General features: G+C 41.7%; 1 protein-coding gene across 1 annotated transcript in view; it reads right to left on the bottom strand.

Moving 5' to 3' along the window:
* Positions 1 to 6763: 6763 nt before the first annotated feature.
* Positions 6764 to 12500, bottom strand: part of LOC137992213 (uncharacterized) — a 16290-nt gene continuing 10553 nt past the window's right edge. The window contains exons 6-9 of the mRNA XM_068837402.1: positions 12455 to 12500; positions 11419 to 11541; positions 10974 to 11105; positions 6764 to 7924 (exon numbers count right to left, since the gene is read on the bottom strand). The exon at positions 12455 to 12500 is cut by the window's right edge and continues 140 nt beyond it. Of these exons, the coding sequence (XP_068693503.1) occupies positions 7727 to 7924; positions 10974 to 11105; positions 11419 to 11541; positions 12455 to 12500 (499 nt within the window). The 3' untranslated portion in view covers positions 6764 to 7726. The remainder of the gene's footprint in view (positions 7925 to 10973; positions 11106 to 11418; positions 11542 to 12454) is intronic.

The following is a 12500-nucleotide window of genomic DNA, read 5'->3' as shown; positions in this document are numbered from 1 at the left end:
CTGCATAGTTTTAAGGAATATTGCGGCCTAAGCGAATTGAATATGAGAATAAAATGTGCTGTTTGACATTTTGTGAATTTAAAGACTATTAATATTGTTTGCGCTTGTTTTAAAAGGCTTAAGGTTGGCACTCAAAAGTGTTCCTTCAACAATCTTATTCTGTAAAGATTACCTTGGAAGAATTGGATTAATGCAAGTTTTTTCTTCTAGCCTCTTTCCCCAGTGCCCTCTGAGAATGGAGTTGATTTGGTTTTGCCCGATGTTGAAAGATGGCAATGCCTAAACCAGCCGCAAGAAATACTTCATGGTGCGTTTTTACAAACATGGGCATGAGGGTGCTCATAAGCATCTGAAAATTGTTTCGCATGCTAAAGTGATAATTATTATAAATAATTTGTTTATCTTAGAGAGTCTTCTTTTCCTGTTGGTAATTCAAAAATTGTTGGAATAGCTTGTTTGAGCTGTTGGATAGAGGCAGAACATTTGATGAGGGCCTCCTGGGGAGAGGAGTCCTTGTTCCCTTTAGATATTTTCTTGTGTTTCCTTGTTCCCCAAATTACTTTGAAACTTGTTCCCAGCCTTTTGATCCCTAAAATTTAAATATTGGTTTTCTTCCTTGTTCTCTAAAATTTTTTGATATTGTTGCTCTGTTCCCCAGTTCAAATAAGCCATGTTCTCTTCTTCCCTCAAACCCCTGGGAGTGCCTCTTTGATGTTGATTCTCGTATTGGCCTAACAGTAATTCACTGTACAATTGCAAGACACAGCAAGTTCTTATTTGGGAGTGAGGGAAAAGTTTTGAATAAATGTTTGCTCAATACAAGAAACAAAATTTGACTGCACCTTCTAGACCTTACTCTTTTCAGACATGAATCAGCTTGTTTGCACCTTTCTGGCGACCTGCGGGAGGGCAAGCTCTAGAAACTCTTCTTTAGTGAGCCTTCCGCTGAAAAACTTTCCAAGTCTGGCTTTCCGGTGTTAGGGGCCGAGGTTTTTGTGCAAAATTCATCAGCGGCTTCCTTGCAGCTTCTCAAAGGTGTTCCTTCGGGCAATGGTTAGTAAAAGTTTTGTAGTGCTTAATTATACAAATTTTCGCTACTTGAAAAGGTATGGTTATACGAAACAAATATCAGCTTGACAATTTTTCTTTCCCGATACTCCATTTAAAATGCACGTGAGCGCTATTAATAGAGAGCCAGAAAACCATTTAAAACATTTTGTGGCAATTTTTTTGTCAACAAACTTGGGTTGTCGGCGAGCAGAATTCGAACGTAAGCTGTTGTGCTTAGGCTTTTATTTGTGCTTTTTCTAACTAATCTAAGACGAATTCAGGCTGGTATTTTCGAATCAAGTGTAAGAAGACGGCAAAACCGTATTGATAATGTAGTAATTTGAGTTAACTTCGCGAATAAAGACTCAATCGCTTCCTTTCGACGGGGGTAGATCGACACGCACAACCGAAATGCACTGTTTCCGGTGAAAGGGCAAATGATTGACAGGATAGCACAGTTTTGACTGCCGCGCGCACTGCGGGCGCGGGTTCCGTATGCAAGGAGTATATGCCGTAAGAAACGCAAAAATGCAAATATTGGTCAATCGCGGTGACGTAACATTCGCGAAATCAGTGAGGATCGTCATGATATCGTTGTGTAGTAAAGTTAAGGAAAGCGTGACACTAAGGCGGCAAAATACGAGATACAAAAACCCTCAACTTGTCGCGCAACATTGTTTCGTTGCAAGTTTTAATCGATGTTTCGCGTTTTTCACCTTGCGTGATCAACTTGACCCGTTTTGTTGCGGGTTGAAGAAATGCAGGGCGCTGATTGGTTGATTTGCTAGTACACGAGCACATTTGTTGCGCGACAAGTTGTGAGCTTGATGAAAAACGAGCAGCAAAGCCAATATTTGTTGCTCAGAGTAGACCCCCGCTCTACTTTTCACAACAACTTTCTTCAACCCGCAACAAATGTTTTCGTTGCGCGACAAGTTGACATGCAAGGTAAAAAACGGGAAACATCGACCCAAACTTGCAACGAAACAATGTTGCGCGCCAAGTTGAGGGTTTTTTGTATCTCGTATTTCGCCGCCTTTAGTTAACAACGTACAAATATGCTGTTTTCGTGTTGCATACGCAGCCAACGTATTACATCGTGGGAACTAGTCCTTTCTTATACTAGGATTTCATGTAGGATTCTAAAGCCTAGACCCTCAGGATTTACGTATGTAGCGATATATAAGTGCTCACGATATGTAAGTGCTCACGTACGAATTAGGATGTTTACTAGGACGGAAACATCGTATGGTCTCCCCCCGGCTCCTTCACAGTTTAATCACGTTTAGCTAGCTACCATTAAGTATATATAAAGCACGTTCATTTAACTATTAAAGCAGAATGTAATCAAGTTTTGAGTGTGTTCAAGTCTAGTCTATTGGACTCTGTGTGAGCCGGTAACCCCGAAGACCGACCAAGTCTAACTACAGCAAGCAGCGTCGATACTTATCCTAATTTGGCCACGTCGTTACCAACACTTTACAACAGTTGTATAAACAATGGTCTTCTTTCAGTTCATAGAGCCGTGGGTGAAAAAAAGACTCAAATACAAAAATATGTACTAATTCACAACTTAACTGAGGGATCTACGAATTAAAGCTATTTAAGATACTAAAATCTGGAGAGACTTTGAGTTGATAACTTGTAACTTAATATACTAAACCTTTCGTCATTCAAGAGATACGTTTTGACCTTCCTGCATGAGCTCTTGCTTCTAATTTCTAGGTATATACTCCATCATCCTCTGCAGTGGAGGCTTTGTTTTTTTCGATGTCTGAAAATTGGCTTTGGGAAAGTAAACCCGGCGAATGTCAGAAAAGTATTTTGAAATGCGATGGAAATGCACCTGAAATGATGGAGAATTTTAAGAATACTTTTGTACCGTTGTCTCACTTCAGTTCTCCTAAACAGCTGCCTAGACTTAGTTGTATTTCCGCGCTCACTTTTCGCAATGAAAAACATTTCACAACATTCCGAAGAAGCACGCACCTTTAACAAGCTACTAGATAGTCGATGGTAAACCAGAGAACTCGAACACAACAGCCATGATCTGAAACTCGAATGATGTCTGAACGATGAATTTTTTGACTGAATTCTTGTGTATATTCAAATATCGACGGATCAGTGAAAAGCTTATTGCTTAAGGTGGCTGGAACCAGTTTCACTACTTTTAAGGTAGATGATAGAGATAGATAGCTTTATTAAATAAAACCATTGCAGCCAAGGGCTGAATTACGGCTATTTACAAGTGAACAAAGATTCTAAAATTATTTAAAATTTAAATCTAGAATTTAAATCTAAAATTTAAATCTAAAAATACATTAAAAGCAAGGTTGCACACCGAGAACTAAAAGCTAAGAACGGGAAGAATTTGCCATTAAAAAGCTCCGCTGAAAGCGATTTGTCTTACAAAGAGGGACATTGAAAGTCTTTTTTTTCCTGAGAGTTACTTGGCATTCATTCTTTGGCGGCAGTAAGTGATGGAGCCTGTGGTTGGGGTCTTGAAGGATCTTATCGAAGAGGCACGTGGTGAGTTCCTCTCTTCGAGCGCTTAATAGCGGCAGCCCCAGGGCGACGCGCGCTTCGGAGTAGCTCAAGGTGGGATAGATGATACGAAAGGCGCGTTTTTGAAGCCTTTCCAGTTCATCTGATAGGTATATGGGAAGGCTATTATGAAAGGTCTCGCAGGCGTATTCGGCGACCGGCCGAATGCATGTGGTGTAGAAACATACAAGTTCGAGCGGGTCGAGGCCCGCTCGTTTTAACTGCCTCAGCAAGTACAGTCTGGACGCTACCTTCTTAACTATCTCAGCAACATGCGCGTTCCATTTCAAATCGTCAGAGATGAAGAGACCCAAAAGTTTGGCACTCTTAACAACTTCGATGTTCTTATTATTGATGACGACAGGTGGAAATGAACGCTTAGATCTAGCAAAACAAATCTGCAACTCTTTACATTTTGCTTCGTTCAGCTGGAACCGATCTGCCTGAGCTGCCCCAACTAAATTATCTACAGCTGTTTGGATCTGACTACAATCACTCTTGTGGATTGTTTCACTTATGGTGGTGTCGTCGACATATTTCCATAGATCAACGCCTTCGACGTGGAGGTCGTTGATCATCACCACAAAGAGCCAGGGACCAAGCTTAGTCCCTTGTGGTACGCCGGCGGGGACTCTACCCCACTCTGAGAAGCAGTCTTGAGAGAGCTTGACTCTTTGGTGCCGATCAGTGAGGAAATCTTCAATCCAGAGACGAACCCACTCAGGCATGTCAAAGTTCTTAAGCTTCTCCAAAAGAATGCGGTGATCAATCAGATCGAAAGCCTTCTTGAAGTCAAATAGAACTACACGGACCGTAGAGCTGTTGCCGTCGGTCTTCTGATACCATGTGTGCAGCATACTAATGAGAGCATGCGCAGTAGAGGAATTGGGAACCGTTCCAAATTGATTCCAATCAACTTTGACCAGGACGGCTGGCTTGATGTATTCCTCAACCACATAGTCTTCGGCCACTTTTGACAGTATTGGCGTTAGTGATATAGGTCGCAGATGCCTGTTAACATTAAGCACTAGTGACTGCTTGGGGAGGGGTGTAATATCCGCTCGTTTCCATGACTTAGGTAGGCGACTCTCCTGGAAGCTAGAATTCAGGATGTCTGCTACAGGGGCAGCAAGTATATCCGCATTATCTTTGAGAAGCCAAGAGGGGATTTGATCAGGACCAGACGCTTTGTTGGGGTTGAGAGTGCGCAGCTTCTGTAGAATAGAATATTCCGTGATGAGCCTCGGGCGTGGCTCAACAGGTGCTGCGTTATTGTGCTCGCTCGGTCGCGCACGTAGTGGTTCGAAGACACTCATAGGAGAGAGGAAGCTGGAATTGATAAGAGACGTTCTCATTAGAAGGATTGTCACTACAACATTGTATAACGTAACAGCAATGTTGTGGTACCATATGAAACACCAATTATTGCTTTACGTGCCCACAAAGCCTGGAAATGAATTAACATGATCGCCCCAGTTAAGAAATTTGACCGAGTGAGACTGAGAACTGGTTTTTATAAACAGAAAACAGATCGATATTACAGGAATAAAACCCGTCAGAAAACTTTGGAACAGGGAAAATTCCATGAAATAAACAGGTTGTTTCGTTCGTAACACGCTTTCAACAGTTAAAAGGCATAACACTCGGGACAAATACTTTAATGAAAATTCCAAGCGTAACTTGAAAAAGAAGCTTTATACCAACTTCTGGGACTTCGTGATGGCAGTCGTGAAACGAGTGAGGACAAAGTGCGAGCCAGCGAGCCAACATGGAGAGCCATGCGATGTGTGTGACATGTGAGTCACATAGTTATTAAAAGCTAACCGTTTTAAAATGGGTGCTTAGACATAGGGATGGCAATAGAATTCTCCTTATTTGTCGACGTGAAATTGAAATGTAGTAAACTCTAGAATTTCCACAGTTCAATATAGGGTTCAATATCTTCCTGAGACGACGAAAACAATGATTCTCCGCTACATTAAAACAAATATTTCGTAGCACACTCAACTGGGAAATAGCTTAACACTTGTCACTCGTATTCTCAAGACTTAAGCCTCTACTGACCGAAAACAAAGCTGGCCCTTCACTTCATTGGTCTAGATGGTATCAGAATCAGTAACGAAAGGTCGAAAGCCAGAAGTAAAAACCATTTCCTAGCTCAAGTGGCAGCTGACACAGAGAATGTTCTCCATTCCGCAAACATAACTGGTCAAAGTTGTAGAGAAGATACACAGAAGGCGTAACCACAGATTCACAATGAATAGAAATGGATTGTGCCGCAAAGAAAAGCTAACAGCAAATAAACAAAACCGAAGAGAGCGAATTCATACTTCACAGTCAGTACTACTGTACGAGTCAAAGTGCTGGTGCGTTGCCAAAAGGGACATGAAAAAAGTTGACGCTTTTCACAATGGTTTTCTCAGGAAAATATTCCAAATATTCTGGCCAAATGACGATTTAGCTGACTAGGTCACATACTACGCATGTCCCCTAAACCGTATGCCCAGAGTAGCCCTGCATTGGAACCCAAACGGGAAGAGGACACCTGGAAGACCTAGAACAACCTAGCGAAGAACCATCAAAGCAGAACTGAAAGACAATATCAGGTGCTCTTGGAGACAGATCGAAGAACAGGCTCAGGGCACAGAACAGTGGCGAGCCTTCATTGAGGCTTTGTGTCAGCACATGCGTGATAAAGAGGATTAGTAGTAAGAAGTAGGGGTATAAACTTGCTATTCCAAAGTCAAACACAAAGTGTCTGAAGAATAGCTTCAGTTCTCATAGCCAACCAGATGAGTTGATTCAGTTGATTCAGGCTAACTTCCTCGGAACGTTTCGATCTCTCATCGTGCGACATTCAAAATCGTCATACACGGCACTCATGGCGCAGTGGTGAGAGCACTCGCTGCCCACCAATGTGGCCCGGGTTCGATTCCCAGATTCGGCGTCATATGTGGGTTGAGTTTGTTGGTTCTCTACTCTGCACCGAGAGGTTTTTCCCCGGGTACTCCGGTTTCCCCTCTCCTCCAAAAACCAATATTTGACATGATTTGCGTTCACTGTTAATTTAAGTTCACAGTGTCGCCAATTAGCGCTCCAGCGCTAGAACGACTAGACACTTGAATAAAGTTTCTTTTGCTTTCCTTTCACGTAAAACAGGTCTTCAGTACTTACTAATGTAATTTTATTTTTTATCTTAATTCGTATTTATTTTTGGTTTTAGCTATTGCCTGATGAGTCTACTGTGTATAAGGTTATATCATATCGTGCCATGTCATATCATATATCATATCATATCACATCATAGCGTATTGTATCGTGTCGTATCATGCCATGCCAGACAATGTCATGTCATATCTACGGTGCCCAGTAAGGGACATGCGATGCAAAATATATTTTGTAACTAGCACTGTCACTTAATTATCTAGCACTGTCGCTTAATTATCTAGCACTGCTACTTACTATCTAGCACTGCCACTTACTATCTAGCACTGCTACTTACTATCTGGCACATAAAAGCTAACCTTAGGCCTAATTAGGCCTAGATAATAAGAAGCAGTGCTAGATAAATAAGTGACAGTGCCAGATAATAAGTAGCAGTGCTAGATAATTAAGTGACAGTGCTAGATAATAAGTAGCAGTGCTAGATAAATAAGTGACAGTGCCAGTGACAGTGCTAGATAATAAGTGACACTGCCAGATAAATAAGTGACAGTGCTAGATAAGTAGAGTTTTTGGATTTGATGTCCCTTACAGGGCACCGTACATATCATATATATCATATATCATTATATCATATCGTATGTACCGTATCGTATCATGTCATGCAATGTCATGTCATGTCATGTAACGTATCGTATCGTATCGTATCATATCATATCGTATTTCTTTACTAAGGAGCCTAGAAAAGCACGATATTTCCGGTGTGGAAGAGGGAGAGGGGGACAGAGACGAATATTCGTGAAGGAGCAAAAATAACCGAAAGCGCACTGAGTCACGCGGGGGCACTGGCACTTGGAGAAAAAAAACAAAACAATGAAAAGACTAGGCGAGAGATAATCCAATGTTAAGATCTTAACAAAGCCGCAATAATTAACGAAAGCTGGGAAAGATTTGTCATGACGCCTTGAAATTAAATGTAATGCTCAAGATCAGTATTTTTCGGTATAATTGGCCGGCGGATTGCCCTTGATTTTTCTTTCGTCTGAGTTTTTGTTGAAGGGTTTAGGATGACGTCACAACCCTCATTGGTGCTATCTTCAACGCATGCCACGTACTTATTGATATGATCCGTCAAATAGGCCAGAGGAGAGGATCCCTGCTTGAGGACCTACCACGAGAAAAATACATATCAATTATTCCACAAGCTCGAGTTGCTGTTTTAACCACGTGTCCAGCAATCCTTGGCTTGCACCTGGCGTAATGATAACAAAAGGCAAGCGACATTTTGCTTTTGTTTTGTATATCAACATGGTCGTCTAATCACGCGAGTGCAAGCCAAGAATTACACAAGAATCAGAGAGTTAAAGAAATCACGAACGCGACGAAAACGTCACTTTAAACTACAAGTTCGAGCTCTCCTAAGTATTTCACGATGATTCCATCTTTTTTATGTTACACGATGTGGGAGAAGTATCCTATAACCGGATTGGTAGGTACGGACTTAAAGTAAAGAGAGAGAGAAGGAAAGATTCATTGTTGTTTGTCTAAGTTGTCGTCAAAACCTTAAAATTGGTCATTCCAAGTTGTTCTTTTGACGAGTACAGGAGAGAAATGTACAAAAATGTGGGCCGCACGTGCAGCACAATCATTTTTTAAACCAATAGTGGCCGAATTTATACGAGAGACGACTGATTCGTCTGATTCGTCTGCTAGCACTTCTTACAGACGTGCTGATAGAAGAATCCATCGAAGACGAATTTTGGTCCCTAATTCGTCTAAACACCGGATTTGTATCTAGACGAATTGCAGACGAAATACCCCGTCTTGGACGGATTATTCGTCTCTAGTATAAAACTGCTATTTGGCGTTGCCGTTTCCTTAGCCGTAGCCGTCGTCGCTCGTTTCTTAAAAGGGAACTTAAGCAACGACTACGGCGACGGCAACGAGAACGTCATCTTAAAATCTAAATTTTCGTCATTTTAATCCCTTCGTGACTATTTCTACCTTTTTTAATATGAAAAGAGTGTTGTAGTTCCTCAAAATTGACCCTCGTCGGAAATGCACTTAATTTAGGGGAGAAAATGAAAATTTATCCTCAAGTGCTGACTTTCTTCATAAAACCTCAAATTTGGCTGTTTCACGTTGTTGTTTTGCTGACGACGGCAAAGAAATGAACAAAAGTGTAAAACGCACGTGCAGGGCGTGCAAAGCTATTGTTTTTGCCGACTAAATATGCAAATTTGTGACGTTCTCGTTGCCGTCGCCCGTTGTCGTTGCTTAAGCTCCCTAACTCCCTACCTCAGCTACGGCAACGACGATGCCACAATACAATAACTTCATTGGTTAAAAGAGGAAAAAATAATCTTGTTGCAAGTGCAGCACGCATTTTAATACGTATATTTGCTGTAATCAGTACAACAATGACGCGACTGAAATCACCAATTATTTGAGGTTTTGACGACAACCTGAGCATACGACAGAGAATTTTTCATTCTCTATTATTACTCTGAAACCGCCCGTACCAACTTATCTTTAGGGATACTTTGCAAACATTGTATGGCGCGTGAACGAGGTAGAAACTGGTGAAACAGTTACAATTGTGCAAAACTATATTTTGAAGTGACGTTTTCGTCGACGTCACCATTAGGGAGCTTAAGCAACGACAACGGCGACGGCAACGAGAACGTCACAAATTTGCATATTTAGTGCTTAAAAACAATAGCTTCGCACGCCCTGCACGTGCGTTTTTCACTTTTGTCCATTTCGTTGCCGTCGTCAGCAAAACAACAACGTGAAATAGCCAAGTTTTTGGTTTTACGAAGAACGTCTGCACTTGAGGATAAATTTTCATTTTCTCTCCTAAAATGGAGTGCCGTTCCGACTGGTGTCATCTTTGAGGAATTACCACACCCTTGTCATCTTAAAAACGTTGAAATAGTCACGAAGCGATTAAAATCACGCAAATTTATATTTTGAGATGACGTTCTCGTTGCCGTCGCCGTTGTCGTTGCTTAAGCTCCCTATTCTTACGGCAACGACAACGCCAAAAAGCAGCGATGTTATTGGCTAAAAGAAGAAAAATGATGCACGTGCAGCACGCATTTTTTGGGGACTTCTCTCCCCTACTCGTCAAAACAACAACTTCAATTGAGGTTTTGACGACAACGTGGGCATACAGTAAATCTTCTCTCTCTTCATTTCGAATCCGTCCGTATCAATTTAGTCATAGGATACTTCGCCCTTATTATACACTCAACAAAATATCGTGTTTCTGATTCGTCAATGACGAATGCATAAATAGATTATAGAGTACAATACAGAAGTTGCTATGGAAACAAAGCGATGGAGTCATTTTGTTGAGTATATAATGAACAAAAAAAAAATGGTGTGAGCTTGCTCGTACATTTCGTGATTTATGGTCACTCGTGATGTTTTGAAAGTTCTCAAATTGCACTCGCCTACAGATCACGCAATTTTCAGAACCTTCAAAACATCGCTCGTGCCCATAAAACACGAAATGCACTCAAGTTCATACGATTTCCAGTACATATTGTACAATATATACAAGATTGAATAATCGTGAAATACGTAGGATAGCTCAAACTTATATTTTGAACTGACATTTTCGTCGCCGTCAACGTAACCTTCGTGGTTCTTTAAACACCCTATTATTGGTTAAAGAGAAGAAAAATAGTTCGGCGTGCTTCAAATGCGGCACGCGTTTCAGTACATTGCTTTGTACTACTGTGGGAGGCGCGGTAGCCTCATGGTCAGTGTGCTCGACTCCGGATCGAGTGGTCCGGGTTCGGGTCCTGGCCCATCCAGTGGGGGAGTAGAAATACTCCTAGTCGCTTCATGAAACCGGAGATAAGTGCCAGCCTGTTGGGCCTTCTTGGCTCGTAGCGGACTTTACCTTTGCCTTTTTACTACTACAAAGAAACGATCACTGGAACCATTCAGTTTGTGTCTGTACTTTGAAACCGTTCATGCAAATCCACATTATAAGACGTGAACAAGGCGGAATAATAGCGAGATACGTACGATGGCGCTAATTAAAATTAAAAGGTGCAAACGACAAACAATTTCTCTTTCGTGCAATATCTCAAAAATTCCAGGAATGTGTGCTATGAAATTGAAAAGAAATGAGCACGAATTTTCATTCCTTCTCGCTGTCCATGCAAACAACTAAGGTACGTACGTTCATCAAAATTGTTTACCTGATAATGGAAATCCTTCAGACTAAACTCATCGCCGAGCTTATCTCTGGCATATTTTCCGGCTTTCTTTATCTCCAACTGGCCAATCATGTAAGCGGTTGCTTGTCCGGGATCGCTCTGGTATCGGGTGACCTTATGACGTCAAGGAACGAACAGAATACGTCAGAGACAATATTTACTGTCATCACCATCATCATCATCATTATCACCTCGAGCAAAGAAAGGCAACTGAAAGCTTAAAATTTCCTTTCAAGTCAGGTCAGTCACAGGCCCCCCAAACTCACAATGGGGTGCCTGTGCTCACCTATAGGAGAATCGACTCACTGTGCGTACGTTGAGTCGATTCTGCAGAGTCGAATCGCGAATCGTTTAAGCTGTTAGACAGCCCTAGGGTAACGACGAAATGGAGAACATTTTGAGCGAGAATAAAGTATAGATTTCGTACCTCTTTCTTGGCAAGATCTGTGTCGTCCCAGGCATAGTCACTGAAGTATTTTAAAGCCTGATCCCTCGAAAATCCTACGTAGTGTAAGCCAGTATCCACAATGAGTCGAATAGCTCTCCATACCTACAAGAAACCAATAAAAATTAAGCTCACGGATTACAAGATCACTTGTAAAAGCCAGAAACGAGAGGAAAGTATTTACTACTCACGGAATAATTCTAGAGACTCCGTCGATAAATAAATCAGTCTTTCTGACTTAAAAAGACTTGCGGAAATAAATCTGTGCAATACTACATGCAGGGTCCTACTCGGGACCTGAGAAGGCGTTAATTAAGTATGCCTGAGTTGAAGTACCTTAATACTTTGTATCTTCAGAGAAGCTAAAGTACGATCTTAAGTTAAGTTTAACCCCATCGAATGCGTACTTGAGCAGACCAAAACACGATAAGGCGCAAAGTAAGTCTCGAGTTGACTTCTGTCGCAGTATGGCCCCAGTATGAACTCGCCTAATATTCCCCGTCTAAATCCTCTCTATTAGGGCCGTTTATACGAGAGAAAATAAGCCGCGGCTTACTCTGGCCGCGGCGTACCTAATACGCGAAAGAAACTATTTATACGAGTATAACCTCCCAGGCTAGGATAAGCCGCGGCTTGAGAAAGCCGTGAACGTAGATTTTGTACCATTCATACGGGGTGTTCGCGTCTTATGTAAGCCGCGGCTTATTTTCTGTCGTATAAACGGCCCTATTGTCCCACAAAGTCGATCGTCTGAGTTTCTAGCATAGCGTTGCATACCCAGCACTTTTTTTGATCACAGAATCAAGAGTGGATAGGAAATGGAAGATCATGGACAACGATGATAACGATTAGACGATGTTAAGACATGGGATCGTTGGCGGGTCTGTCAGTTCAGGGGTAGGAAAATTGACTCCATAATGGTTTACAATACCGTACTTTCAATAAGTCACAACATCCTGGGAACGACGGCATTTTGCACTCAGAGCAGTAAATCTTAGTTTTCCAGTCTTTGAGTTACCTGCCACTTCAGCATTCCGAATTTCTGCATGGGCTCGTCCTTATAC

This window comes from Montipora foliosa, chromosome 2 (assembly GCF_036669935.1).
Source record: "Montipora foliosa isolate CH-2021 chromosome 2, ASM3666993v2, whole genome shotgun sequence".
Classification (NCBI taxonomy): Eukaryota; Metazoa; Cnidaria; class Anthozoa; order Scleractinia; family Acroporidae; genus Montipora; species Montipora foliosa.
Note: the sequence above shows the minus strand (reverse complement) of the source record. Positions and strands in the feature narration are given on the sequence as shown.